Source organism: Gregarina niphandrodes (assembly GCF_000223845.1).
Source record: "Gregarina niphandrodes unplaced genomic scaffold scaffold00114, whole genome shotgun sequence".
NCBI lineage: Eukaryota > Apicomplexa > Conoidasida > Eugregarinorida > Gregarinidae > Gregarina > Gregarina niphandrodes.
This window is the reverse complement of record NW_011645879.1, coordinates 1-1,581: the sequence shown is the minus strand read 5'-3', so window position 1 is coordinate 1,581 and position 1,581 is coordinate 1. Positions and strand designations below refer to the sequence as shown.

The following is a 1,581-nucleotide window of genomic DNA, read 5'->3' as shown; positions in this document are numbered from 1 at the left end:
TTTGACACAATTACCGGTTGTGAGAGCCAATTTGAATTGGACTTTCTTATCGCTCCGGCTTGAAGTAGATCACGGGTCAGTCGTTTCAACTCTTCGAGGGTCTTCGGTGCAAAATGTCGATGTGGTTCGACTATAGGGCTTGCATCCCCAGTGTCAATTCGGTAGATGAAGTTTTTAGAACAAGCGACTCTCGTTGTCTGCCAGACTTCAGAGTATCGTTCCAGTACAGTAATGATATTAGATTTGACTTCATCAGTTAATTGTTTACCGAAGTTCTGTTGTAGGTCAGCCATGACATTGACATCTACCACCTTCGTAGTGACGCTGAATGCATCCGAGTAGGGTACGATATCCTTGGTGAATAAAGATAGCTTTCCTACTTCATTTCGGACTTCATCTTCCTTAAAGCATACTGCAGCTTTTAACGCTCTCATCCAAGGGTTGCCGAGTATGTTGAGTCGAGCTTCCTTGACTATGTAGAACTCCATTTCGACATTTCCAAGTGGAGAGGTAACCGGTAGTTCGATCGATCCGGTAACAGCACATGATCCTTGGACAAAGTTCAAGGTCATTTGTCCTTCTTCGATCGGCTTCCATTGACACTTATATTCTATAGGTAGATTCTCTAATGTCTTCCAATTCATGATGTTTTTATCAGCACCAGGATCCACCAAACAAACTATGTCCGTGTTACCAATCAAGAACTTTCCGTAGAGACCACCACTTTCTTCGTCAGTCGTCACGTTTACTGCTCCCGCTAATCTCGAGTTTTCGGTAGCAGTTTCAGCTTTCCTAGCGGCGGCTTTCGACTTTGCCTCTTTGACGCGTTCACACGCATCATTGAAGTACTTCGATAAGCCTTCCAAAACAGCCAGGTTAGAGCTGTCTTCCTTCATATTAACGACCATGCCTTGAGGCGTGTTTGTGAATGTGATTTGTTGAGTAGCCAATTTTCCTTGTCTAGTCACCCGGTAGCAGCTACTCTCGTCGTGTCCTTTCTTCCCGCACACCTTACACGTTGGCTTCGTGGGGCAATCTCGTGATCCATGTTGTGGCGACTTACACCAGCGGCATGGATACGTTATCGGGTTCTTCTCAAGGACATTTGTGCGAGGCGTTTCTGGTATCTCCCCAGCTTCATAAAATTGATTCGGATCATGTTGGTTGAACCGACTGATGGCGCTTCTCACTGATGAACGCACAGTATTATTTCCAACTTGCATCGGCATATCTCTGACTGGTACAGCAGCAACCAATCCAATTTTTGGACCTCTTCGGCGTTGACGTCTTGCTAGGTCATCGTTACACTTTAGTACAAATTGGATAAAGCGATCTAGGTCCCATTGACGCCAGTCCGATCTCATGGCTTCAGCTTGAAGAGGTGCGCATAACTTGTTCAGCAAGGCTTGCTTTAGTTGGTGATTGTGAAATGCATTTGGATGTTTCCATCTCCTTCTTAGCATGTGGTAACGCTGTACCGTCTTCTCAAACCACATCACGAGGTCTTCTGCATCTTCGCGGTCCTCGGGCTCACTCAGACTTTGAGCCACTATATCGATCTCATTGCTGTATGGATATAGT

General features: G+C 45.5%; 1 protein-coding gene across 1 annotated transcript; it reads right to left on the bottom strand.

Moving 5' to 3' along the window:
* Positions 1-206: 206 nt before the first annotated feature.
* On the bottom strand, positions 207-908 carry GNI_202610 (retroviral aspartyl protease; the record flags this gene model as incomplete). The annotated part of the gene is made up of 1 exon (XM_011135457.1): positions 207-908. A coding segment is annotated over one exon (702 nt), but the record flags the coding sequence as incomplete, so codon positions are not given.
* Positions 909-1,581: the final 673 nt, after the last annotated feature.